The sequence below is a fragment of the Lagopus muta genome, chromosome 2 (genome assembly GCF_023343835.1).
Source record: "Lagopus muta isolate bLagMut1 chromosome 2, bLagMut1 primary, whole genome shotgun sequence".
Classification (NCBI taxonomy): Eukaryota; Metazoa; Chordata; class Aves; order Galliformes; family Phasianidae; genus Lagopus; species Lagopus muta.
In genome coordinates this window covers 106,031,683-106,057,194 of record NC_064434.1, presented here as the reverse complement: position 1 = coordinate 106,057,194, position 25,512 = coordinate 106,031,683, and the positions used below count along the sequence as shown (strand labels likewise).

Sequence of the window (25,512 nt, the reverse complement as noted above, 5' to 3'; positions counted from 1 at the left end):
CCTACAGCAATGAAACAATGCATCCTCAGCACAGAAAGGCACCGCGCCGCAGCCGCTCTCAGCACAGCCTCCGCTCAAGGAGGGCAGATCCACACAGCATCCGTGCCCCAGCAGAAGCAATGCTGCTCAATAAATGGCTCCTTTTCTGCTTGAGCCGTGTGCGAGCTGAAGCTAAAGAGAGTCAGCCGTTGGTACTGAGGGACAACTGAAAACCAAAAATGAAAACAGTTTGGTTTTGTTACAGAAGCGTTTTTCAGCACTTGTGTGCTTTTAATACCAGGCGAAGCATCCCAAAATCTCACGCTGAGGCTCAGCACAAATGAAGGCATTTCTGTCTTTGAGATCAAGCCTTCTATGCAGTATATAAGGAAAGAGAAAAAAAGCTGCTGGGGAAAAAAAAAAAAGAAAAAAAAGGTAAAAAAAGGTTAAAGTGTCCTTGAAGCATTTCAAACGATTTAAAATCCTGATGCGCTGCAGAGCCCACAAAGTTCATTCTGTTGGCAGCCGTGGGGTTTTTGTTGGCTTTTCCTGGGGGAGGAAAGGGGGACCAAGGGCTGATGAAGAGGCTTCGTTTTGTTCTTTAAAAGAGAAAAACCATCTTTAGCCGGGAACGGAGATAGCTGCTGGAAGTGAAAAGGCAGAGAGCTTCGCTCCACGTGTTTGTGGCAGGCAAGCAAATAGATTTGAGCAGAAAACATTTACACCCTGTTTTTTAGGCGGGATCTGAAGAGAGATGTGCAGAACGTGCTGTTTTAGGAAGATCTGGGGTTTGTTTTTCATCGCAGTCAATGCAAAACCCCAACAATTAAACCAGCTGAGTTGCCTGCAACCCCTGAGAAATCCTTCCAGTCGCACAAAGAGCAGAAAGCTCTGTCTGTGTGCCCAGGCATGGCTCAGGAGGGCTCTTAACAGCTACACAAGGCATTTATCTGGACGTTCAGTTACGTATTAGTAAGGCCTGAAATCAGGATGTCAAGCAGCTCCACGACCACATTTACGCTTTATTTCTCTGTGCCAGCTCCGAGGCACAGGGAATGTGCACCACCCCCAAGCAGCCCCTATCCGTGGCAGTTGCATTAATTTTGTAAGCACTTTGCAGCAGCGTGTTTATTAACCTCTTCACGCCATGTTCTGGATGCTGTAAAAAAAGAATTCAGAGGTGAAAGGGACCGAAGATGATTATTTATGCTGCTCTGTGTCACCGCTTCCACTTGAATCCCTTTTCAGGGCTTTAAAGCTTTGAGATGTGCAGGCAGCAAGGCTAGATTCAATTACTGGTTTCGCATCCTAAACCTTTTCAGGTAGAGGCTAATTTTACTTCATTGCCATCAGCCCCAAGGAAATAATTACATCTGAAAGTTCATTCAAAAATAATGTAAAAAAACAACAACAAAAAAACAAAACTGAAAGGCATGGCTGCCATCCTGCCTCCTATTTCACCACTGGGGCAGCAAGCAGCTGTAGAGCTGCAGAGGTTGTTTATCACTGCACACATAGGTGCCCACAGTGCTCCGAGATCTCAGTTTCAACTTTCCAAACAGGCACTGACCCCCATCCCACCCTGCTCTGAAACAATTCCTGTCTGCTTCTGTGCTGCCTGGTAGTAACTGTTATTCACAAAGACTCAAGGTGGGGAATAAACTAATTGAAGCACTGACTTCTTTCACAAAAATGCAGGATTCAGCTCCTGGACACCATTTCCTCAGCAAGGCTAATGTGATGAAGATGCTGTCTAATTTTGCTTACAGTCAAGCCTGTGCTGGAAGGATTAGCACTGGCCACACCTCCTCTGCATACTCAAAGGCAGAGTGCATGGTATACTTGCTTCTCTTTTCCTCATTTCCTGCTGCAATACTAAACACTACAGCTGAATGAGCTGGAGACAGTTCTTCCTCCAGTCTTAAAAGCCTCCTCTGCACTAAAAATGCTTCAGGGTAGGAGATGGGGGGAGGTGTGCAAAGAAGGGAGATCTCACCGCTGCTAACAAGGGTTCAGCCAAACACGAGTTGAAGAGTTGGGAGCAGTGGGGCAGGCTGCTTGTTGGCTATAGATCTTTTCAGCAGCAAGATGTAATCCTGCAGCCCAGGGACAATGCTGAGAACGGTATTAGTGGCTCTCAGGCTGTTTCTGCTGGGCTCCGGTCCTGACAAGCTGAACCAGCGACAGAAGCACATGGCACTCTGCAAAAAGCTTCCACAGCAAAGGCCAAAGGCTCTTCTGTTACAAACTGGATTTGACAGTACGTGTCTTTATTGTATTAACTGCTTTAGAAAACTCAGAGCTAACGATGTCACAGTGCAAAGTGGTTGCGATGGATTCTGCTACCTGAGTCTCCCAGTCGGAATAGAAAAGAAAAATATGAAGTGGACAAAGAACCAGAAGTGGCAAAAAATGTAAGACTTTCAAGTACATTATGTATTAAATGGATTGTGCTTGCAGCTCCTGCTGCGTAAGCAAAGGAGACTAGGATGTTATCCAACACACTGCAGGACAGAGTTCAGACCTAAGAGAAAATCACTACTGGAAGCATAAGGGGAACAGCCCTAGAAATCAAACATCAAATTGGACTCTGTGTCACACTGTGCAACAAATGCTTGCAGGCTGGGATGGTCACAAGGAAAACTAAGAGCATATATCCAAGTGTGACTTGACTGGAGTACATTTGAAAGAGGTAGGGAAGAAGCAGGTCCCACTAGAAGGCAAATTTCAAAAGGTTTGTGCCTTGTTTGCCATATTAAAGGGCTGGGAAATAGTTACTGAGCAGCTGAGTACCTTTTTTTCCTCTTTCCCCATTACTGGCCAGTAGCCTTCCCACAACTGAGCAACAATTCCAATTCACAAAAACAGTACCAGAACATGAAGCTTAATACAAACATCTGAAAAGTATTTTAAACTAGTGAGTAGCACTGCAAACGCCCAAGTTCCTAACTTAAGAGAATACGCAGACTAAGTTTTTACTGGGAATACAAACACAAAAATAGCACATAAGCAAAACAACCTGCTGCTTTCAGGCCTTTCTGTTCTGTTGCATTTTCATAATCTGATGATAAAAACCACCTCCAATTTCGGATGTTCTCCTACCAAGTTTGCTTGCTTTTTGTTTAGCCAAACTTATCTCCAGGTGTACATTCACAGATGCTTCTTACTCTGACTACGAGAGTCTGACATTTAAATAGATTCAGCCAGTAAGCATTTGAGGGGGCAAAAAAAAGGTCAAGTTGTAAGAACCTACAGTTTAAACACACAGCAGGGAGACATCCTTCCATCTCCAAAGCATGTAGATTTCCTATGTTCCCTTACAGAAGGGGAAGGCTCTGGTTGAAATACTTGCCTTCAGATCCTATTTTCTCAAGCTGCAAGAGGTGTGTGACTTGGTAAGACGCTTGATCTGGTTTTAATGAAACACAGTGATGGTGTGGGCCTCGTGCCACAAGCACACACAGAGGGGCTGGGCAGGGTAGGGAGGTTTATTTGTCGGTGCTTGCACTGGTGGCACAGCCAGCAGACCACATGCAGCAGAGGAAGGCCCAACCTGCAGCCACAGAGGTGCACACAGCATTTCCATACCTGCCTCCCCCGGTCCATCCGATCCTCAGGTCTCTGTGGGTAGTTCATGGGCCCACCCAGCCCTTGGTACTGGCCCGGTGGGTACTGACTTTGGGCTGGCAGCATGCGGTTCCAGGCGAGCAGCGGGGCAGCCCCAGCAGTTCTGGAATAGAGAAGAAAGCGTGACCTCAGGAGTTGTGTGCTACAAAATGCACGTTGCTGTGCTCTTGTTTGATACGTGCTACCATTTGCCTCACATTTGCTCACTGCTTCTTTCCCCACGCTTGAAAGCCACACGCTGCCACCGCTCAGACTTCACAAACCAGACAGTCCAAAATATTCCTCGAAAGGATTCTGCCCAGCTTTTATTCTAGGAGCAAATTTGCCAGTTCATCTGCAGCAATCCTGACCATTGATTAAAACCCAGACCTCACCAAGCTAGCTGAACGTAACGCACCGTCCAAAGAGTAAACATGTGCAATACGGGAGAATGAGGCTTTCTTTTCTAAATGTCCAGGCTCTTTCTGGGAGTCCATTCTTTCTTGTTAATTGCAGGTTGCAAATGAATTCTTACTGTGAGTATTCTGAATCTAGGGTAGGGGCCTTGGCTGCTTTTTCCCATCCATTATTCTGCTCAATATGTCAGAAGGTCTGATCGGGAAGAAACCTTTTCAAGTTCTATTGATGCCGTTTTCAATTGACCACGGTGACCTAGCAACATAAGCACTAATTGGCATGGACTGACTGACATTTGGTGTACAGTTTATATGGGAACGCAAATTCAACATCCATTATAACCCAGTTTGCCATCCTAGATTACTAACAGCAAGAAATGTTTTAATTGCCTTCAAGTACCTATTCTAACATTACAATTATAAAGCAACAGGTATAATACATCCAATCATTGTTTGATTAAAAATATTTAGAAAAATGATACAGCCATGATATAGTCTTCAGAGCTGAACACTGGTAAGGGTACAACCGCTCAAAGAAGTCATAGCAGTTCCGTTTTGCACTGCAATATGTTGTTGTAATGAGAAAATACTGGCTAGCTGAGACAGCTAGTCTTTTATGACCCACATTCAAGAGAGCCAGTTAAGCACAGAGACAGAAATAGGAGCACAGTGAGCACAAGTACCACATTTCACATTTACCTGCTGCACTCCTTAACTGAGTTACTGTGCACATCTTCCAAGAGTCTGCCCCTAGGTTTGCTGGAGTACATTGGTGGGACTTTGGCTTTGGCCAAACAACCTGATGCAGGGACTCAATCTGATACACACTGTCAAACACACACAGCTTAAGGAGGTGGTGTGATGTCAAGAATGAAGCTGTCCCCAATAGGAGGATGCTCTGATGGGAGCAGAGCTCTACCATGGGAGGCAAACACTGCTCGAGTAAGTGGGGAAGCAATGCCAGGAGAACTGGGAAACAATTTCACCTACTGGAGCAGAGGCAAAGTTTGATTGGGCATAGAAACTCCTATCATCTCCCAAAATGAAACAAATAATACCTATTTATACACTGGCTGGTCTTATCTGATAAATGTGCAACAGGTAAACATGATGTGCAAGGAATGTACTAAAAGCTAAACGGCAATAGGCAGCTTTATTTTTAGCTTCAGAGATGCCTAGAAAATGCACAGTGTTACCTGAAGTATTCAGTAGGAAGAGCAATATCATCTCCTGAGTTAATAGCACGTTGTACTTCCTCAACTAAACACTCAAAATCAGTATTGTACCAAGGATGTTCCTTTTGATTAAGGGTTTTGAGTACTAACTTCATCTTGTTATTGTTCCTAGAAGACAGCAGGCTCTTCAGGAAGAACATACTGTTCTGCCTTATGGAAAAATCCATTGGATTACCCACATAACCCCAGTTCTGGAGCTCATCAACCATTCAGTTTCTACAGCTTTGCCAACATCCTTGTGAGAAATACCCTCAGCCCTGAGGATTACAGGTCAAAAGTTGTGTCATATACTTGGAACAGGAAAGTTCAAAGCAAATTTCATCTGACATTAATATGCCATTTTGCATAGAGTTTAAATGCCCCGTTTTTATAAAGCGCTGTTTGTTATCAGGACATACAGCATCTCGGTTTTAATCCCTCTTCAGGTGTGAAGCTGATAATAATCAGTTGTAACTATCACGTATTCCAGGGGATCACAGAATGGCCTGGGTTGAAAAGGACCAACAATGCTCATCTAGTTTCAACCCCCTGCTATGTGCAGGGTCACCAACCAGCAGATCAGGCTGCCCAGAGAATAAACCCAGTGATGAACCTGGGAGGAGAAGATATGCTGTAGTGCATATTCTGTTCTTCAAGCTACAAAAACAGTTTAAACCTTTTCTGCTACTCTTAATTCACCAAGCAATTTACTATTTCTAATCAAACAACTTCTTAGATCATCATCTGCTAAACAACTCAGCAACCTATATAGTTTGTGGCAATCGACTTCATGCTCCTCCAGTGACTGCATTAATGGGTGATTTAAGCAACCTAAGGGCAGAGATAGCAAAGCTGTTCCCCAGGGGTAACAAAAACCATGTGCTATTTGGAATATCACATGAATTCCCATTGGCAGTTACTCAACTGCAGTGCCCAGAGTTGTGCTGACTCAGAATTAAAGTAACACATCTGTGTACTGAATAGCTAACACACCGTGTCAGGAAGCTTTATGTAAAAAGAAGAAATCTTACGCTGGACACGAGATCATCTGGATTATGAGGAAAAAGCTTTGCACTACTGATTTCCACCCCCTCCCACAGGCCTATGAAACAAGAGCCAGTTTAGCACCAGCTGCACTACTCTATCCCAGAAACAGCACAAAGGCTCAAAGCCTTACTGTCAGGGACAGGCTCCTTGCTTATCCTTTGCTTGATCAAGGATATCGTAGCCTCCTGCCAACCCACTTCATCTGAAAAGGCTGGAGCAGGGGCTGGCCTCTCCCTCTGCTGCTTTCTTCCTGGGAGTCGAAGGGGCAGAGAGCAGAAATTCCTTGCAGCTTTTGCTGTTGGAGCACCTGAAGCAGCAGCAGCAGCACGCAGGAACAGCCCCAGCAGCACATGCAGCAGCAGCTTTGCAGCACCCAGAGCTTGCTGCTGGCCTGGCTTCTTACCAGGAATTAACTGGGAAGCTGAAAAGCTCTTGGGGAGAAGGTGATCAGTTCAATAGGTTTGACCATTGCCCAAAGCATCTCTTTGAACACCCTCCTCTTTCCTAATCAAATATGTGTTCCAAAACCACAGCAGAATTACTTGTCTTCAGTTCTACAACTGGCAAGTCTGTGATTTGCACCATCAAACGAAATACAAAACAGGAAGGGGAAAGTCTTGTAGAGAGAATAGCCAGAAAAGCAAGAATTACATCTTCCAAGCAGCACCATTCATCTGCAAAAAATGGTGCATCTGGAGAGTGCGTGCTTGCTTCTAAAGGTATTAGCAAGAGCCACATGCAGCAATCCTATGATAGGAGTCTAAACAGAAACAGTCCATTATGACAGTTATGTGAGAAGACGCCTTTCAAGTGTGAAACAAAACAATTTCTGCCTGAAAGGAATTATTTATATGTGAATTGAGAAACCCTTTCACTTTCCAAAAATAAAGGACCCAATGACAAAAGCACAGCGGTGTAAAAAAAATAATTACAAGTTACAGATGCGTGGCAATATTGGACAAAAGGACACAATGCAGACTGCATTCAATTAAGGTGCGGGAACAGCAACTCTCACAGACAAAGTGATATTAAAGTTTGTAATGTGACATTCAATTATAATGCAATATTTCCCATTGACACGACGCAGGACAAGGGAGCTGAACTTCCACAGGGATCAAAACGGTTGCCATGGAAAGCATGATTGCAGAGAGCTCAGTAAATTCTACCCAAGCTGATACTTTCAATGGTTAACATTTGCAAATAAATACACGGGGAAAAAAACTTCAGCCTAATAGGAGCAGAAACTTCAAGGACCTTCCATACAGCCCCCTTCCTCCATAAATATAAACAAAGGTAATTATTCATGGCTTTCACAGGTATGCTGAAGTTTGTGAAGTCTGCCTGACTTAAGGGCATACAACCTATCAATGAGAGAACGCATGCAAGACATCCCTTATTATCAAACCATGTCACATTCCTTCTATTCGATGGCACTTATTGCACTGCGGATTCCATAATCCTCCTCTGAGTCCCTTCTGCATTTAATTCAGTTCAGTCTTAAGTAGTTAAAGAAACTGTTTTCAGTGGCAACTAATAACTACTGACCTACAGTGACACTGCCCTACAATAGGCTTGTCAGGCCTGAAAAACTTGTACCAAAGAAGCTGATTAGGACTTCAAGAGGTTTGTAGCAAGAATCAATGGCTGGTCTGTACTAATGCTCTGGTTGCGGCACAGAAATGATAAAAGTGGAACACCATTAGTTATGCCTCATTAAGCTCCACAGCCCTCCTAAAAAGAAATTTGTTTAGCCTGTCCAAAATCTAATGCAGTTTTAAGCTCTCTGTGTTCAATTTCATAGTATCTCAAAAGCTTCAATAAGATAAAGGCCAAAGAACCAAGAACGGTACCAAAGCACCAACAGTAAAGTTAATTTTGAAGTCTGAGTTTTTAATGGAAAGTGTTTTTGCCTTCCTTTTTTAATACAAAGTACTCAAACCTTTTAAAGGATGAACGCCGCACAGTGTGCTCACAAAATATAAATAAATCATGGACATTAATTAACTTAAAAAAAACCAACATGACGTGAACAAATTTAAACAACGGAGTTCAAAACAAAGAGGTAAGAATGCTGTGAAAGCCAAACAGAAACAAGCACGTACTTTTAACCACGCTTTACAAAACATCAGTGCCACCTGCCTTACCTTTGTGGTGCTTGCTGAAATAAGGGCGTAGGGCCTCGCCAAGACTCCTGAGGTCTAAGATCTATAGGGCAAAACAAGAAGTTAAGAGTAAATATACTTACAAGAAGCTCTGATTTCTATCCTGCATCATTCGTCCTTAAACTAGATACACCACAAAATACACATCACTAATTCTTCTTTGGTTACCAATGCTGGTTTTGATGGATTTCCTTTATGTCGGTCCACGACGAGCTCAATGCTAATAAAAGGCAACCTTTTAAAATAAGCTTCAAGTTACAGGAATTTATTTTAATCAGTTGATGCTTGAACACTTCCCAGGTGTCTCAGCATTTCAAAATGCAAAACCAAGTCTGTTGCTCTAAAACTGAAGACTCGAATGTTTCCCACAATTGTGTCTGTCACTGCATTACATGAAAGAACTCTGCATTAACATATATAGAAATAAATCCAAACTTAAGATTTTGAGATCTTGGAAGTGCGTGTAGATGAGATATTTAAGACATTTACAAGTCTATTAATTAAATCTATTAACGATCTCTCAGATCACATAATTAGATTGAATTAAATCTTTTGGCCAAAGACGCAGCCCTGCAGTTATAAGAAACTGGAATGAAGAGGACCACCCACTTCTCAATTGTGTCTTCTACCCAAACCACCTCTTTACAAAGACGTAGCAGTAACAACATTGCTTTAACAGGACACGCAATTAAATGGTTGTTGTTCTTCTAAATAAACTGGTCAGTAAACATGATGAAAGAAACAGCTCATCAATAGCTCCCCGGTCAGGTCACAACACTCAAATTGTGTAGCAACCAAAAGCTTCAGTTTCAGTGACACCTTTGATTCTTTTCAATGGTGTTTAAGTGTGACCTAATTTTAACAGCTGGTTCCAGAAGCTGACTAATGGATATGCTATGATGGAACAGTAAAAACCCTGTTAAACCACCAATATTCAAGTACACTAAAGCCCTGCAATCGTTTGAAAGAAATGAGGAGAAATAGATAGAGGGAGATCTGTGCCTCTCTCCTAACTCTGGCTGGATTGTCTGCGTGCTTTAATGGCCTGACCTGAACAGAAAGCTTTCATGGCAGCACTTGAGAGCTCAGCACACAGTGTGGGCAGGCCTTACTGAAGATAACACACACTTGGGTCAGTGGAAATCAATCGTGATGCCCAGCAGCTCTGTCGTTTGTATCTGGCCACCTCTAGCCACAGCTATTCCCCCCCAGGCCCAGGAACACAGACACCTGCTTAGTGGTACCTATCTTTTATATGTAAATATACTGTATTTCTGTATACATACATACACAGGTGCATGTTGTTACCACCTGATGCTCATAATCAGGCAGAAGTGGTTATCTCATACCTAACGCACCACAAGGACCAAAAAGATGGAGGTATGACACACTTGCAATTCTGATAGGCTTAATCAGTGTAAGGGTTTTCACATGCATAAGCAGGCTGGGCAAACACAATGCTTTAGCAACAATGCTTGCTATTCAACAGAAAAATCAGTACAATGCAAGAAAACCCCAGAATCGTAGTGCTGGCTTTGAGACTGTGTGTGTGTGAGAGAGAGAGAGAAAGAGAGCAATTAAGCTACAGCCCTCATCTGAAATGAAGTCATTACAGGCTTTTATTTTTAAATTTGAGGTAAGATCTTGTTATATATAACCATAAATTCGTTACAGTCCAAGAGCGTCCCTCATTTCAAACTAAAATATCCCAGCAAGACTTTTCATTTCTGATAATTTCCAAGCCCTAATAATGCTAGCACTGCAGAAAAGCGTGCAATACAGCAGAACTGAGCTCTGCTAACATGTTTGCAATTAGAAATCCTCCACCTGTAGCTAGCACATCTAGTTCCTTATGCGCAGCCACCACGATGACTGCTGGGTTTGGGCTCTAGCATAGCTCAGGTTTAGGAGACCTACAGATCCACATACCTTGATAAACCGTGTAGTTTTCAAGCTATAGTTTCTTTTGCACAGCTGCCTTAGTCACACTGCAATGTGTCAGTCACCACAGAAATGGGAGGAGGCAGCTCAGTTCTCTTGCTGCTTGCTGGAAGACAAACTTCCAGTAAGACGACCCCAGTCTTGCCCTGGCACGGCGTTTCCTATTCACACAGATCCCTGCATAAGGGCTAGTTAAAATTTTATTTCATACTTAACTGCTTCTTTTCCACCTGAAAGAGGCCCCACTACCCTGCTGTAAGCACATCTTTATCTAACAGTCCCCTAGAGCTGCAAAGAGTTTAATGAAATCACCATAAACACATGTAAAGCCTCCTTATTACTGTTCATTTGTATGGCTCTGGCAGGGAACAGTCTTTGAAGGGGAAAAAGCTTGGAAAAGTAAATTACACTTCAAAAAGCGACAGAACTGGAAGAGAAATGACAATTAATATTTTATTTAGTCTTCAAAACAGAGGCATTTCCTAGAGCTATAAGGCCAAATAAACCGCCTTCCTCAGCAGCTCCTCAAGTAACAATTTATCTAATCAGTGTGGCAATCAAAGATGAGATTTTCTGTTTACTGATTGCACTAATCAAAATCACTTTTCAAATGCAGCTAATCGACAAGTTTACTGACTGAAATGGAAGTCATAAATCAGATACTTTGTGTTGCAGAAACCAAATATGCCATTCACAGAGTGCTACCATTCCACACTTGACTCCCCAAGTTATCAGCACAGACAATTATTCATCAGCTGAAAATTGGCACATCAAAGTCAAATCAGAGAACAGCAGTCAGGAACACCCACAGCAGGCCCTTGAAGGAGAGGTGGCACTTGGCTTGACCGCATTGCCCTTCGAGAGTGTAATTTTTCTTCATCACACATATAAAAATGTTATATGTAAAACGAAAAGTTGCTTTGCATCAATCCCATAAGGAGTGGGCATTGTAACCACATCAGTGCTCATTTTTCCAGAATGAATGTGCATTTTCAGGAAGCTTCCCAGTGCAGTTATTCCACATCATACAGGTGTTCTCTCACAATCTGCCTTTTACACCCTCACAAGGATGTAGCTGATGAACGTCACTCTGACACAGGACAATCTGCCCCCATAACAAAATTCTGCTTACACCTTTTCAATGCCTTGTAATTTGGTTTTCCTGGTTGAAGATACCTGCCTTTTGATAGCAGCACTTGAGCTTGGACTGAAAGATGTAGCTGCAAAGACAAGGAGATAGCTGTGCTCTCCTGTTCAGGAATACCTCTTGGTACTCCTAGACACAACTCTGTCTGGGTGAAATTGGAGGCAAGGAGAAATAAACCTTACCTAATTCTGTCCATGTGTGCCTGTTCAAAAAAAGATGACTGCCACCTACTAAAACAGGGTACAGAGAGATGCTGATGTGCTTCCACCTCAACTGTTTGCAACCCAGTACAGGGGTGTAGTCCCAACTGCAAAAACATCCCTTCAGCATGAGCATAAGAAACTGATCTCAGCACAAGTTATGATAACTGAAGGTATTTTCACAGGTGCTTTAAAATGGTGCTTTAAGCAGATCCCATTCTTCACTTGGTAGAAGAGAAGCTGAGGCACACAGTGCACTGACAGGTCCTCCTGACCCACCAGCCAGATGGCAGCACAGGAGATGACACACTGCAAGGGAGCTGGAAGGACCAGCAGGTTGACCTGGAACCTTTTAATGCACAAACAATAAATCAGTCCCTGCCTGATGGAAAACCAACCAGGAAGGAAAAGGCACAAGAAGGAAGGGGAAAGGAAAAAAAAAGGCTTTTAGGTTTGTCAAGCACACCCACAGAACAGCAACTGGGGATGCAAGGACTCTATGATGCCTGAAGGAATTTGAGAATGAGGAAGGGGCAGGAGATGAGGAGAGAATGGGATGTGTGAAAGAAAGCCCCCAGACAATTCCTGTGAGCAACAGATGTGCTGAGATTCCACACTGATCAGTGGATTCAAGCTTCCTCAATTTGAAAGAATGACGGCATCGGGGCCTATTTGCATTTGGAGTATTTCCTACACAACACAAGGTGCTCAAACGCCCCAAGGGTGAGAGCTTTTATAAGTATCTAATTGGCAAGATAAGCTCCATGTATGTAAGGCTCACAAAAGTGCTTTAAAATAACTGTTTTTCAGAAAGCATCAAGATTCAAGTTTCAGAAGACACCAACAACAGTCTGTGGGGGACCTACGGACTGATGAATTCTTTATCTCCCCACAAAACCACTCATTCTCTGCCCCTGGAGAGAAAGACAAAAATATGATGGCAGTCTGGTAGTCCCACTCCTCTCTTCTTTAAAGACCGTATTTTTGCTTACTCCAGAAATCCATTTGTTTTTTCTTTTAAACAAAGTTCATAGCTCCAAACTCATACTTAGTCTGTGCCTCCAGCCAATCTGGTTCCTCACACAGGAGGATTTCTGCATGCCCCACTCAAGCACAGCTCATCCATTTTGTACTTGGGCAATAAGTTTAACTCAGTATGGCCAATGATATTATTTGCTGTTCCTCACGCAGTCAAGAAATACAAGTCAGCTCTAAGTAGTATGAAAGCCTCACTATACAGCAATCTGGTTTCCTGCATACAAGATGCTGGAGCTTGAACTTCAGCTATTTCAGCTGTTGAAACTTCAAACATATACATGTAATATTTCAAGAATTCAGCTAAATAATTACAACTTCTAAGTTTAAAGCACCTTTTTGGGCAGTTTAGCAATGTTTCCTCCTATTTCAATCCCACCATTACAGAAACGCAGTTCCTAATCACATGTGAAGAGACAAGATGAAGATGATGCTCTACTGTAACTCTGAAGTGACTGAAGCAGATGGCCCAAAATAAGACCAGTATATAGGAAAGGACAGAACCAAACACCTCCAAAAGGGACTGAGCAGTCCATGTATAGCAGCAGCAAACGCTGCAAGACACCACAGTTGTTCTCTCCAAACACAAGCCATCAAAATGCTAAGTCCACGGATGCTGGTGATGTTGAAATTCAGCCAATACACGCAGCATAACAGACACTAAAAACCTTATTGGAAAAAATGCAATTTGAATAGCAGGCACAGCATTCAAAGCGGGATCCTGCTTCCAGGTACATCTTTGCATTTTAGAATCAAAACTGTTTCAGTGCGTTTCTTGGAATGGCTGTAGTGAAAAGTAATACAGAAGAGCAGCCCAAGGTTAATCACTCTGCTTCCCAATTTTCCAACACACAAAAAGCTCTGTAGCAGTTGTGGACTCTGCAAAAGCGTGACTGACACAAGGCAGATGTTTGGAGTCATGTTCATACAAATCATGCCTTGACATTTAACTAAGTCAAATAAAAATAATTTTGTGATTGAACCCAAACAACAGTTTCCCCCCACCACCACCAATTTGATGCCAATTAACCAACAGCTAAAGGGAAGAAAAGGTTTTCAAAAATGCTGCTTCTAGCATATTTTCATTTTTTTTCCAGCATTGTGCTAATATTTCACAGAAGGAAACCATCTGGTTGGGCTCTAACTGCATGGCTAGTCAAGACTAAGCCAAATTGCTTTTAGTAACACCAAGGTTTTCCCAGTGAACAACGCGCACTATGTTGTGTCATTTCAACAAGTTTAAAGAAAAGTAAATAATAAATAGTTGTTTTAAAAGAGCAGTGCTCACACTGGTGCTAATTCATAGGAAAAATAAATTTCTTCTGCACAAAGCAGAAGGTGGTCAGGCAAAAGGTGGAAATGGGGTTTGCTTCTTGGCAGGATCTCTGTAACAAAATATCAAACGAAGCAATATAAAACACTTCCCATTCACTGGTGTGAGAAGTGTTTAAAATTCAGCACTTGGTTGGGTAAGGGCACTAAATATACCATACCTGAGTGCAACCATTAAAAGAGTGTAAAAAATGCATTGCCTGAACTCTCACTGTTGTCAGAACATCAAAGCAGGCAAAACACACCTCCTGCAGGATGAATTCCTGATTCTACTTGTTACCTGTAACAGCGCAACAGACCAAAATCCAACTCATTTTTCAAACTCAGAAACGTATACAGCAGAACTCACTTACTTGACAGCAATTTAGGAATCTGCTGCTGCCCACTCATAAGAGGCCGGGTGTATGGGCTCCCATAAGCTCCAAGAGGTACTGCATTGGCATACATTCCTGGCATCCCTCTTTCCCTTGGCATTGCATGGCTATTGTGGGTAAGAAACGAAGAGGAGAATGAATAGGATGTTTTCACAAATGCCATCTTACAGCACAGCTGCTACCAAGTCCTTGAAATACCCAGTTTTCTCCATGCATCAGTGGAGATGTGCACAAACATGATTGTGGTGACATAGAAGGGTGCCAGGCACACCACAAACAAAGCATACACTCTGTGAGCTGGTGCTAGCACAGATACTCAAGATGCTATAGCAAGTCCCAGTAAATAGGAGGAAAAAACCCACATTTTCTGCAAACTATGTAAGAGCTCAGTAAGAGTGAACTGCTAACACTGAAGGCAATGTTTGTCAAGGCCTGGATGTCATTTCCTGTGGGGAATTACATTCTCATTAAGACATTAACGATCCCAGTGTCTTATTAAATTGCATTTCAAGGTGGCAGACATATGTGATCAGGAACGTAACTTCTTGGTTCACAAATAGAGCAGGGGAACAAATTATGCTTTCTAATGCATGAATATAAGAAAGGTGGTTGTTTTTGATTCTTCCAGCTCCTCTACAGTCATAAGATGAGGGAAAATAAAATTTAGAAAAGTATTTTCTCTTCCTAGAGAGACTCTCAGTTTACTTCTATTTGATAGTATTACAATCTACTTTAAAACATTCTCTGTTCCGGCTCTGAGAGACATATGGCTCCCTGTACTTCCCAGTAAGGGAACAACGTTTCATTTTATCTATAATACACAGCCCCAGCTCATTCCCTCTTAGTTGTCATACAATAATGCTTCAGAGCACAGAATGAAAGTTATCTTGACTTTTGGAGAACTAATAAAAACTGACTGTGAAAACGCCTTGGAAAATGACAATCAAACGGATTGTAGGGTGTAACACAAGTGCTCTAAATAAAGGTTTGTAAAACCCCCTCATTTTTAAAAGCATGAAAGACATTCCTGGCTTTGTAATAGTATTAACTACCACTTGTGTGCAATATCCTCATTGTATCTTCTGTACTTCAAGAGAGTATCTAGCAAACAAGTTGAAAACAGGAGGAAAAAAAAAACAACAGGAAAGCTAGTAAGAAATATTTTGTGGAAAAAACAGCCTTCCATCTAAAACTACTATGCAAGGTACTACTGCAAAATTGTCATGCCTGATTCTTATTAACACTGAATACAAATAATCACACACCAGAGTTCCCAGTATGGAACATCAGCATCTGATCTGTTTTTCTTTCCCCAATCCCTACACGTTTGTTTGGGTTTTTGTTTTCTTGTCTTTAAAAGGGGAAAACAAAAGAGCATAGTCAGTAGTACTGCCAGGCTTACCCTAAAGTTCTAAATGCTGACTGGTCCAAGTGGACTGGCTTTCTGTCTCGATTAAAGCCAAGCTGTGGTCTCCAAGGCCTGCCATCATTGTTGGTCTTTTCCCAGTCTCCTGGCTTCAGAACTGGAGGAGGTTTCCTGAATATCAACAATAGTTCCATAAGTAGTTACCAGAGCAAGCGCTCAGATTAATGAAAGTAAATTTGATTACTCACAACCAATACTTACTTTGCACCAGGTAATACAGTAGCCTTGAAAATAAAGTCTTCATCAAACTGTGGATCTTTGAAAGAGATACTGCAAGAAAATATTTGAGGAATGTGTTTACTTGAGAATTAAGACAAGCAAGATGAAAAAAATACTTGCTGGTCAATTAACAGTGACATGGACAACAAGACAGAAGAACCTAAAACTTAAACTGTAAAAACACCTGGGTATGTTGACTACAGAGAGTTGGATCTCTATGTTGTTTTCTACAGGGTGATTTTTTCTCTCCACTGTGCCAGTATTCCATCCAAAAGAAATGTTGATATTTAGAAAACAGTTAATCCTATGTATGGTAATGAAAGTATCTTTTGCAGATCTGTGAGAACAGATCTTCTAGTAAAAGCACTTGCACTTGACCAAGGTCAAAGGATACCATAGCAAAGATGGGAAAGTTAACAGATTGCTATGCAATCTTCTCACAAATGTACAGAACTTGGAAGCAGGGACTTTTTATTCCCAAAGGCAGCCTTGTACTTGTATGTAGTTCTACTGGGAGATGTATATGTTTTTTTCAGTGACGTTTCAAAGAACATCCATTTTGAGCTTTGGAGCATCATCCAAACAAAGAACAAAATATGGCTGGACAATTATTTTGTGCTGGTAGAATGCATTCTGTAGCAGTTTGGGTTTGCTTTTGGTAACTCTGTCCACACTCCAGTCTCCTGGTTTAAGTACCCACATTCCACCAGCTGCCAGCAGGAATTCTGAAGTACACAGGACCAGCTTGCTTGCTTCCTGTTCTCTATCAACCATTTCACACAGAAGAATGCCAGGGATGCCAAGAAAGACAAAAGCAAATCACTAAGCAGGCTAATCTCACTCTTCCAGATGAAATAAACCTATCTTTCCCCAAAACAGAGAATGAATTAGACTCCAAGGAAAGAGAATAATGGTCCCTTGGAAAATTCAATCAGAGTCAAAGAACTGAAGAGTAGAACCATGACTACTTGTACCATCTCAAAGCACAGGAAGAAAATTCTCTGCAACAGAGGAACAGACAGAAGCATGGAACAATTCAAACCTCCTGACAGTGGCAGATGGGAAGCAAAGAAGAACTCCTCATGGCTCAGTGATGTTCTCATTTCAGAGCATCCTTTCAACAACACCCTGACAACCCATAATTTAACATTCCTTATAGCCCCTAAATAGTTGCACTAGTTGAACCAAGTTATGCCTCTTTTGAGGAAAAAAATTACTCAAGCAGATCATGAGTGATTTTCAGTGTCTCAAGTATCTTACGTGGCACAAGACATGAGAAGTTACAGGCTCAAGTATTAAATACCTACTCTACCGTGCCAAATTAAGTGAGAAAAACATAACACACTAGCTGTACAGAAATTTGCTGTTGAGTACAAGAGTCATTCAGATCATTTGTGACCATAAGATTTACCCCTGTAAAAACTCTACATTATTTTTCATTCATCAGAAGTTTCTCAGTATCCCCCCAAACACCACAGTCAGGCAATGACAGTATTACTGCTATATATTCTGCAGTTAGAAGGAGGACAAAAAGGAAAAACCAAACCAAGCCACACTGTTGGGGTGAAGCTTTGAATCCAACACATTAGGATCTGATTTTTCAAGGGACTGGCAGGTACCACATGCCTCACAGAGAACATCCAGCACTTGCAGGGCTGAAATATGCTATCAGGTGGGTTTGCCCCAAGAATAACACGCGGAAGGAAAGGGTTCACTTGATCAGGAGAACCCCTCTGTCAACCAAGGCTTGTAAGACAGGAAGCTGATGAGAACCCATGTCCAGAAGAGAGAAGGTACTAAAATAAGAAATAGCAAAAAAATAAGAAAATCCTAGCTGTAGAAACAACTCATGTAAAAAGAGTTCCTTCCTACAAGGCAGGGAACTCAGCCACTCAGGGAGAAAAAAGAGAAACAGCTCCTTATTGCTGACTCTAAGAGACAAAAAGCCTATGTTCTCAGTCACTGCCTGGGAATTGTTAGCAATTAAAGTAGATAAAATCCAACCAGCAAAAAAAAAAAAAAAACCTGGAAAAAAAAGATAAAAATCAATATCCAATTCTATCTCAGGGGCTTGTCTCATGGAAGTTAGGTTTTCTTTCATTTAAAAGGCTTGATAGAGAATACAGAGTTCTATCGGTGCTGCTCTTTGCTTGCCAAAGATCCAGATGTTACAAAAAACAAGCAAAAAAGTAAAAGCAGACAAGGTGAGGCACTTCTGAAGGGATGTAAACCACTGGGTTTGATGCACTGAGAAGCAACCACTTCAAATATCCCTGCAATGGGCATGCCACCATGACCCAAACACGACTACATCATATTCGGAATTCAGAAATGAAAAGAATGTAAAACAAAAGTTGCATTTTTTCTTGAGATGAATTCTGCTGCAAATTCAAAACTACAAAACAGATTAAGCTGAGTTTTCTTATTGCATTCTGTACACTGATGTATTAAAACCCAAAATTTACTTACCTGACTGCAGAATTTTGTGTAAGATCACGTAGCATTGGAACGGGAGACTCTACTGTCCTGGTAAGAGAAAAGGCTCTGTTAAAACGTCACAAAAACTTCTCAGCATCTGCTTCACTTTCTCCTTGACTGCCAGTTAAGTCTATGTCAAATAAATGACTTCAAGATTAGCTTGTCTTTTCTCTACATCAAGTTGCTGTATAAGCAGTGGAATTACTGAACTCTTATTTCTTAATGACCTTACTTCTGCAGCTGATCATTCATGCATTCTCACTAAGGTCCAAGAGTGGATTTGCATATATTCCACTGTCCAAGTGTTGAAGAGTTAAAACTGTTCTGCACCTCAGAAACCTTTCCACATCAGTTTGATTATTACAAGCCAGCAGCTTCTGAGAGGGCAGGAGAAGAGCAGAGCAGACACACAGATGCCACATGGACACAAACTGACGTCTCAGGGAAAAAAGCCTCTGAAGAAATAAGTATTTTTAGCAGCTGTTTTACAAAGCACTGGAAGAGTTTCCTTCCTAACTGAGATTTAATAGGCTGGGATGCAGCTGCTTCTTAACCCCTTCCTTCTTCCCTCCAGAGAACTTATATCCTCATGTTGAGTAGACAAACAACATGATAGAGAACATCAACCTTTTCAATCAGAAGCTGGATCCCTTAGCTCACATTACCACGCACAACCATCACACAAATCAAACTGTATACATGCTTTGCTAAAAAAGATCTGCATGAAATTCAGTGAGCTACACACACTTTGAAGTGGTGATATAAAGGCTTATCTTCACAGATTTCCTAGCAAACAGTACCTCTCCAGGTAAAACAAGAAACCCCACACATTTCTCAAGCCCTAGATAGGGAGGGCAATAAGAGAGTTTTCTTGTTCCTACATTACTATTCTCTCCAACAGCTCTGACTTGCTCATATTCTCCACAAGCCATGAGAAGAATAAAGAAGTGTATATTAGTGAGTGTGATCGAGGGTACATTATCTGTCCAACAAAATCACAGTATTTCTGCATTTAATAGAAACGAGTTACAGAACACCTGCTTATACCTCTAAGCAAAGTTAGATTAATGAATGCATATCCAACAAAGCACAGATGACACTGATTATTTCCCAAAATAAATGCATTATCCAGAAAGAGGAAAAAAATAAGCTTATTTTCTGTGTGCACTTGGTTAATGTATATTCCTGAATTTAGTACTACAACCTAAACAGAAAACAGCAAAGCACATCCCTATTTGGATTTTTCTTTAACACAATGAAAATTAACAAGTAGGAAACAGGATGGTTTGGTTTTTTTTTGACCAGCATGCCCTACTACTGGAAGTCACATCAGACTCTTAAATCAGAATTTGTACAAAAGCACAAGACCAGAGCAACATGATGATACTGAGGAAGGCTACTGCTTTCACTATTGCTTTTAATATATAGCTCTGGTTTACCTATAATAAGCTAGTAAAACGAGTGATCTTGCCTTTGAGTAGTATAGTGATCATAATACACACCTACTCTGAATCCTAGCAGAAAGCACACTTGGCTTCGACCTAGATACACTGCCTTATCAGGAATTTTAGGTTTGTCACTGTTATTTCGTTGTTGTTTTTCAGTTTAAATGCAGGTGTAACTGAAGAAAGTACCCTCTACCACCAAACAACTGAAGCTGAGAGCTATACTCACTTATCTGGAAGAACAGCATTTTCATTCAGTGTAAGCTTTCCCTGGATTCCGTAACACAACTCTGGGGGCATATCCACTGGCTGTGGAAAAAACAACATTTCAGATGGAGCACATGGTAAGAACTCCACCCCCATCATCTGTACAGTCCCATAAGAACAAATATAACCCACCTCTGTATTTTTGGACTTGTACTGTTCCACAATGAAGTCACAAAGCGGATGGTGTTTTCCAACAAAAAGAACATCCCCACCAAGGCTATTTCTTCTGTCTGGGAAAAAATAATGAAGACAGGTAACAGTTCAGAAGAAGGAAATAAAGAACAAGGCATACCAGCACACCATTCCATTGCTATCTCTGCCAGGGCTCCTCCAGAGGAAAGCTTCACTGTGATTTATGAGAAAGCACTGAAAGTTCTTAGTATCTCTGCCCAGAACAGGATGCCCCCGATCACAAAGAACAGCAGCACACAGTAAAAGAATGGAAATCCTGTGCTTAATAGGAAGAATCTTGAGTTCAGAACGAAGTGATGGCAAGGAGATAGGTTGAAAAGGAATCTCCCACGATTTCTTTACCGACAAGAACTGGCTAACCAGGTTTAATTTTTGCACAATGCTGAAAGTAAGGCATGATTTTGCTTACACAGATTGAACACGAAGCTTCACATGCTGTAACTGGATGCAGTCAGACTGCTAACCAGCTCTAATTTTTAAATACAAGTTTACTCACTGATTCCAATACATTCATCTACCAATTACTTTGAGAACATACACTGGTAAAAGATTCTGACATGACTAAGTCACCATCTAATTTTCAGGTTAGATCTTATGCAAGTCTACTCCATTGAAATAAAAGCAAAAAATGGAAGTTATGAAAACAAATCCATCAAAGATCATTGTAATTACCAACACATAATTCAGCTCCTGCTCATTTAGTGCTTAAAGCTATACGAAACTGTAGTAAAAGCAAGTTCTGATGAATACACCACAGTCACAACAAAACAGTGTAAGTCTTACTTTCTTCAGGAGTGAGGTCAGGATAGACTTCTTCCAAGGCAGCCCTGAGGCGTCGCTCATCAACAAATGGCAATAATGCAACACCTATGAAAATCAAATCATCCCGTTTCAACAAGTGGGGAAAAACAGTCACTGCTTTGAGGCAACCTAGGAGAAAACCATCTGGAAAACAATCTACCCAGAAAAACAACACAAAAAAGCAAAAATGAAAAAGCACCGTCCTCTTCAAACTCAGAACATTACACAGGCATTTTACTTGCAGCACTTTTACTGCAAATTATCTTTGCCACGTGCTGCTCAGACGAACAAACGTTGGATGTTGTTCTCCATACCAAATGAAGCTAAATTACAGTACATTAACGAGAGTATTCCTGCTCAGAGAAGAAAGGAAAAAAGTAGCATGAGGGTTTGGGAAAATGTGACTGTCACAGGTTTTAGCTTTTGCGATGCTTGAGACCATCCAGGCTGTATGATACCAAGTGCAGGAACATTCTGCCAACTGCTGACGCTTTAAAGCAAAGTTCTCAGAACTATGACTGACTGGAAAAAGCTTGAAAGAGACAGCCCAAACATTTCAACTTTCTAAGACACTGTAATGAAGAAAAGAGAAAAGATGAGCCTGAACTGATGCGTTGGTTTCAGCAGCAACTGATGCAGCTATGGTTTCAGGAATGATAAACGAGTGCTTGTGAATGGCCATCCTTGAAAAGATACTAGCATGGAAAGTCTGAGTAGTAAGCAATAGTAAGCTTTGCCTTACTGTTCCATCAGTATGATTAAAAAAACAAATAAGTCAGTCTGCTACCCTGCAGGCTGCCAAGGAAAGGAGGAAAAGCAGTACGGGATGAAAGAGAATGTTTATGTCTGAGCCCTCCTCTATCCTCCTCCCTTCCTACAGTCTGGGGAGAGACACTTGGAAGCAGCATCCACTGCCCGTATCTGCTTCATTTAGGAATCAGATGAGGTCATTAAGACAGTCATTATTTATCTCATTTGCGAAAGATACTCTCCCAACAGAATTCAATTCTACTTTATTCAATTTATTAGGAGATAACAACGGAAGAAATCACTGTGTTCAGGCATGTGGTGATAAAGATTATATAATTCATTAGGGACTATTTATATTAGCTATTAGTTTCACTCCCAAGTCACATGCAGGCTCCTCTCAGGACCAAAAATCCTCACTAAGCAGTACATCTCACAACACTTCTCTGAGCCCACTCTTAATCATGTTTGATAAAACTGGAGAACAGCAATCCCTGGTGTGCTTCAGTGTTTTTCTTCAATTATCGACTCTAAAAAGCATTAAGAAGTTTACCATGGAAATTCTTTAAAAGATTTACTTCTGTCACCTCTATTATGGCTTTTAATCTAGAATTATTATTCTAGTTTTTCATTTCATTTCCCTTACCACAAACAGTAGAGTTTTATCTGACCATGACTACAGCTTGCTTCTACTGATGAGTTTCCCACTGATGATATTCATAGCTTCCTGTTTGCATCTGCACCAGTTCTACCAGCAGGCAGATCTCAGATGCATCTGCCATTAAATAAAGTTCTAAATATGTCAGTATGAAGACTGACAGTGTCTCAGAATATTACTTAGCTGGGAGCAGAGCTGCACAGTCTGCAGCTGCCTACCACAAGAAAGAAAGCTGCACTGTTCTTGCTCTGCAAGCACAAGGGGCTTCCACAAAGACCGAGCCCTGCTGTATCACATTCAAATTTCAACTGGAACTACTTGTGAAGGAAAACTGATGAGCCTACGTGGAACATGAACTATTCTCACCTTCACAACACAGTGGCAGAATGACAATGAAATACGAATGGAGCATTCATAACCCAAGAAATTACAGAAAGGACCAACGGTGAACCTTCAGGAGCTTAGTTACCTCCATAATAAGATGATCTTCAGATGTTGTATTAACAACACAAGGTACACTAGACACTTCTACCTAGGTATTTCTAACTTGGGAGCTATTTCTTGTTTTATAACTGCCTCTCAAATATGAAAATTCTGGATGGTAATACAGAATGAAGAATTTATAATGCAATTAAATATTAGATGAATGAAAAGTAATGTTACAGAGTGCTAAAAGCACATGGAAGCTACTTAAAACACTACTGCTTTGAACTGTACATTTGATAACCAGACAAAAGGACTAAAGACAGTTGCCAGAACTACAGCAGGGGGTAAAAAAAAGACCTTCAACTCACAGAGCAAAAACATGCTAAGCAACATATCTCATAACACTCAGGTCTGTTCTCTTTGATTTTGGTTCACTATCTGCAGTTAAGTCACTGGTGTCTCTAGCTGGCTATTTCAAAGCATAGATGAGATAATTTACAGAAGGAACCACAGCATCACAGATGTTGGCAGAAACCTCTGGGGACATTCTTGTCTAAACCCCTCCTCAAGCACAGTCACAGGTTGTCCCAGACTGTCCAATTGGATTTGAAGCATCTCTGAGGACAGAGAATCTACAGCATCTCTAGGTTAGCACGTTCCAGTGTTAGACCACCCGCAAAGGAAAAAAAAAAAAAGTGTTTTAATGTGCTCAGATGGAATTTCCTGAGTTTCAATTTGTGCCCACATCATTATTTATACATCTAATAGAGCTGTTACACTGCTGGCTGAATAACAGATAGAAAAGTTTGGCAGCTCGTTAGAACTACTATTCTCTAAAGAAAGAGACTCTAATAAATACTGTATCCATTTCCTCATTCTTTGTACACATTCAAGTATTTCTATATTCCTGAGCACTTTTCTCTTAGTAATAACGAGCCGTGACTGAACAGAATAAAATCCATCAGTTAAACACAAGGACAACAAGAGGCAATAACACAGCATGGCTAATAAAAATAGAAAAATGATTAATCTAGCTCAGAACAAATTAACAAACCTAGAGTGACTGCTGAAGTTACTGCTAACCACTGCCAATATATCAGTTTCTGAATCATCATTTGTTACTCACAGAAATTCCTTCTCAAAAATAGAGCTGCTGCAAAATACTTCTCCCCCACACCAGGTAACACAAGTTCCCCTGTTACTTGGTGTGTCCTTATCTCACTGGCATCATTTCTCATTTTCTTCCTGCTTATACAGGCCAACATATCGTAGTTCAAAAGAAGAAAGCTCAAGCTTCACCTTGCCAAGCGTACTTCTTCCCATTCAGATCAATAGCAAAGTCTTCAGGGTAGAAGTCAATTATGCTCGATTCCTGTATTTGAGAAAAATTTAAAGACATCATTAAAACCAATTATGGAATTGACTGAGAATGCCATGTAGTTATGTGTTAGCTCACACTCAGTAAGCATGCAAAGAACTCTAAGAGAAACACCTGATACTAAATACCATCTAAATAAGAAGTTTGGTAGGGCATTCCCATTACCTACAACATCAGAACAAGAAATTAAGTAGGATAGGAGAACTCCTGACAACTCGTCTCTGCTCCCCAGATGAGTTTCACAGAGTTTCTAACAGAAAGTGAATGTTTTACTAAAGCATTAAAAAGTCACAAAATGATTCTTCCTTGCTGAAAACCCTGATTCCAAAAATTCACTTGTAAGGATCTTTTAAATGGTCTCTACAGTCCGCCAGAAACGTTCCCTTCTGTTCTCCATTATTTTTTCTGCCTGAAGTCAAAAGCAGCAAGTCACAATCACACAAAACTGCAGAACCTCACGCAGAGGAATAAGCCAAGAATCCTTACCGGATCTGTCATGAGCTTCCTCCAGGTTGGAGGCAGAAAATTTCCACTTGCAGCTGGAAATACTCCCATCAGTTGTTCAAGAGGCTTGAACTGTCAAAAGTAAACCAGCAGATGTAGGACATTTCTAGCAAGCTGTTAAGTCATAAAGAAGTAAGTATGCCCTACCGGTTTCGAGCCCTTTTCAAAATCTGAGGGCATGTCTGCAATACCCTCAAAGTCAGAAGCAAACGGAGCGTAGTGAAAAGGGTAATACCAGTTCCAGGAGGCACAGCCCTAGGACACCAAAACAAGAGAATTGCAAGTCAGGCAAACCAGAAGTATAAAACAACACAATAGAATAGAAATCAAACAGCCCAGTAACTCAAGTAGTTATAACTTAGCCCAGCATCAACCGGGAGAAAGAGAAGTCCCCACAATTAGAAAAGAAAGAGCTCTTGCCTCTAAAGGTACTCTGGACTTCAGGGTGGGACTTAATTTTTCATAGCCAGATTAGAGCGATTGAGTTCAGTGGATAGTGAATGGAGACCTCGGGCATT

The 25,512-nt window shown here is 41.2% G+C and overlaps 1 protein-coding gene across 1 annotated transcript in view; it reads right to left on the bottom strand.

Moving 5' to 3' along the window:
• XRN2 (5'-3' exoribonuclease 2) overlaps nucleotides 1-25,512 on the bottom strand; it is a 45,164-nt gene that overhangs the window by 843 nt on the left and 18,809 nt on the right. Inside the window, exons 18-29 of the mRNA XM_048935028.1 lie at nucleotides 25,142-25,249; nucleotides 24,977-25,066; nucleotides 24,412-24,484; nucleotides 21,264-21,347; nucleotides 20,421-20,518; nucleotides 20,251-20,330; nucleotides 18,568-18,624; nucleotides 16,081-16,149; nucleotides 15,856-15,990; nucleotides 14,433-14,560; nucleotides 8,407-8,467; nucleotides 3,568-3,709 (exon numbers count right to left, since the gene is read on the bottom strand). Of these exons, the coding sequence (XP_048790985.1) occupies nucleotides 3,568-3,709; nucleotides 8,407-8,467; nucleotides 14,433-14,560; nucleotides 15,856-15,990; nucleotides 16,081-16,149; nucleotides 18,568-18,624; nucleotides 20,251-20,330; nucleotides 20,421-20,518; nucleotides 21,264-21,347; nucleotides 24,412-24,484; nucleotides 24,977-25,066; nucleotides 25,142-25,249 (1,125 nt within the window). The remainder of the gene's footprint in view (nucleotides 1-3,567; nucleotides 3,710-8,406; nucleotides 8,468-14,432; nucleotides 14,561-15,855; nucleotides 15,991-16,080; nucleotides 16,150-18,567; nucleotides 18,625-20,250; nucleotides 20,331-20,420; nucleotides 20,519-21,263; nucleotides 21,348-24,411; nucleotides 24,485-24,976; nucleotides 25,067-25,141; nucleotides 25,250-25,512) is intronic.